Source organism: Etheostoma cragini, unplaced genomic scaffold (assembly GCF_013103735.1).
Source record: "Etheostoma cragini isolate CJK2018 unplaced genomic scaffold, CSU_Ecrag_1.0 ScbMSFa_720, whole genome shotgun sequence".
Lineage (NCBI taxonomy): Eukaryota > Metazoa > Chordata > Actinopteri > Perciformes > Percidae > Etheostoma > Etheostoma cragini.
The window spans coordinates 61090-63583 of record NW_023269340.1 but is presented as its reverse complement, the minus strand read 5'-3'; the positions used below and the strand labels follow the sequence as shown (position 1 = coordinate 63583).

Sequence of the window (2494 nt, the reverse complement as noted above, 5' to 3'; positions counted from 1 at the left end):
GCAGTTCTGAAGGCAAAAGGGGGTCCAACCCGTTACTAGCATGGGGTACCTAATAAAGTGGCCGCTGAGTGTATATGTCTGCCTGTCTCTCTCTCTCTTTCTCTCTGTCTACCTGTCTGTCTGTCTGTGTTTCTCCTTGTGTGTCGGTCTTTCTGTCTCCCTTTCTCTCCACCTATGTGTATCCCTGTCTGTCTCCCTGTCTGTCTCTAGGATGTGAAGTGGGTGGAGGAGAAGCAATTGCTGTATCAGAGGAATCAGCTGCTGGTGGAGAAGGTGAATCTCTAACATCATCATCTCTGACATCATCATCTCTGACATCATCATCTATGATCTCATGACGTCATCATCTATGACCTCTAATGATGTGATTACTGGTTTTAGTATTACAGGAATCCAGTGATTGTTGCTTACTCATCATTTACTCACTGTCTCCATGGCAACATTATACTTCCAGTTTACATCCCTCAAAGCATTATGGGAACTGCAGTTCCCAAACTCAGAGCACAATCACATCCCGATCAGAAACAAGACATAGTATAGAAGAATAGAGTAGATAAATATTGTTTTTACATTACTCATGCCCAGAATATTATTAATTTGAATATTATTAATGTAAATATTATTAATGTGAATATTATTAATGTAGATAAAACTAATGTGAAATATTAACCAGCAGTTTATTATTAATGTGACTATTATTAATGTGAATACAAAACAGCAGATTATTATTAATGTGAATATTATTAATCTCATTAATGTTAATATTATTAATGTGAATAATGTGAAACATAACACGTGGTGTGTTTTGATATTTCAGGTGAAGCAGATGGAAGGAGAGAAACTGCAGATGGAAAATGAAATCCAGGACGTCAAAGACCAGAACGAGCTGCTGGAGTTCCGGATCTTAGAGCTTGAGGTACAAGAACTTAGACATAGACGTAGACAGACGTAGGCTTAGACAGACATAGATAGACATAGACATAGACAGACGTAGACTTAGAAAGACGTAGACGCAGACAGATGTAGACAAACACAGACGTATACAGACGTACACGTAGACATAGACATAGACCTAGACAGACGTAGACCTTGATGTTGACCTAGACAGACGTAGACCTTGATGTAGACCTAGACAGACGTAGACCTAGACGTACAACGCCGCAACGGATAAAAGATTCCGACTGACGCCGACCTAGACGTAGACAGACAAAGACGTAGACAGTCGTAGACATAGAATTAGACAGACGTAGACATAGACGTTGACTCAAACAGATGTAGACATACACAGAACTAGACCTAGACATATATATAGATGTAGACCTAGACGTAGACCTAGACATAGACTCAGACAGACGTAGACAAATAGGTTGACTCAGACAGATGTAGACATACAAAGACGTAGACCTAGACATGGACATAGAAGTAGAGGTAGATGTAGACCTAGACAAAGACCTAGACATAGACTCAGACAGACTTAGACAAAGACGTAAACTCAGACAGATTTAGACATAGACGTAGACTCAGACAGACATAGATGTAGACATAGACAGATGAAGACGTAGACTTAGACGTTGACCTAGACGTAGACCTTGACATAGACTCAGACAGACGTAGACTCGGACAGAAGTAGACATAGATGTAGACTCAGACAGATGTAGACAAAGACGTAGACTCAGACAGATGCAGACATAGACGTAGACTCAGACAGACGTAGCTGTAGGCATAGACAGATGTAGACGTAGTCCTAGAAGTAGACCTAGACATAGACTCAGACAGACGTCGACCTAGACGTAGAAACAGACGTAGACCTAGACCTAGACGTAGACCTAGACCTAGACATAGACGTAGACAAAGACCTAGACATAGACATAGACTCAGACAGAAATAGACGTAGACTCAGACAGACGTAGACCTAGATGTAGACTTTGACATAGACCTAGACATAGACGTAGACAAAGACCTAGACCTAGACATATAGTGTGTTCCAAATCGCGCACTTCCCTTAGTGCACTAACGGAAGTGCACTTCGTACACTACGTACTTACTTGGATAGTGAGTAAAATTTTACTGAGAGTGTCGCGCACTTCTTGATGTACTTACCGGAAATGACGATCACAACAGCTCATTCCTCCTCCTTCTTCTTCTGTGAAATTGTGAATTGCACCCAGAAAGAGAGCATTCCCGCCACCTACTGTCGCCCGCGAAAAATACACGTCTGCTTTCTTCATCAAGATGAATGTGATTGTGTTTATTGTTGCCTGTATCTGCCCTCTTTTTTTTGCGAGAATGAGAGGATTGCGACGCCGCCGTGGTATCATCCGCCTGCTTTTAACGGAAAATATACCGGTATGTTGATATTCATACTTTTGCTCTTAAATAATTTTTAAAAAACACCAAAAACTAGCCTTTATGAGTCATTTCAGCAAAAGTGGAGTACTTAAAATTATGTCCAACTGACGTGTTAAATTAAAGAATAAATGTTTTATTACTATCA

The 2494-nt window shown here is 40.5% G+C and overlaps 1 protein-coding gene across 1 annotated transcript in view; it reads right to left on the bottom strand.

Annotated features, from left to right (window-relative positions):
• Nucleotides 1-2494, bottom strand: part of jakmip3 (Janus kinase and microtubule interacting protein 3) — an 18014-nt gene that overhangs the window by 4617 nt on the left and 10903 nt on the right. Inside the window, exon 14 of the mRNA XM_034866443.1 lies at nt 1183-1192. Coding sequence (XP_034722334.1) covers nt 1183-1192 — 10 coding nt within the window. The remainder of the gene's footprint in view (nt 1-1182; nt 1193-2494) is intronic.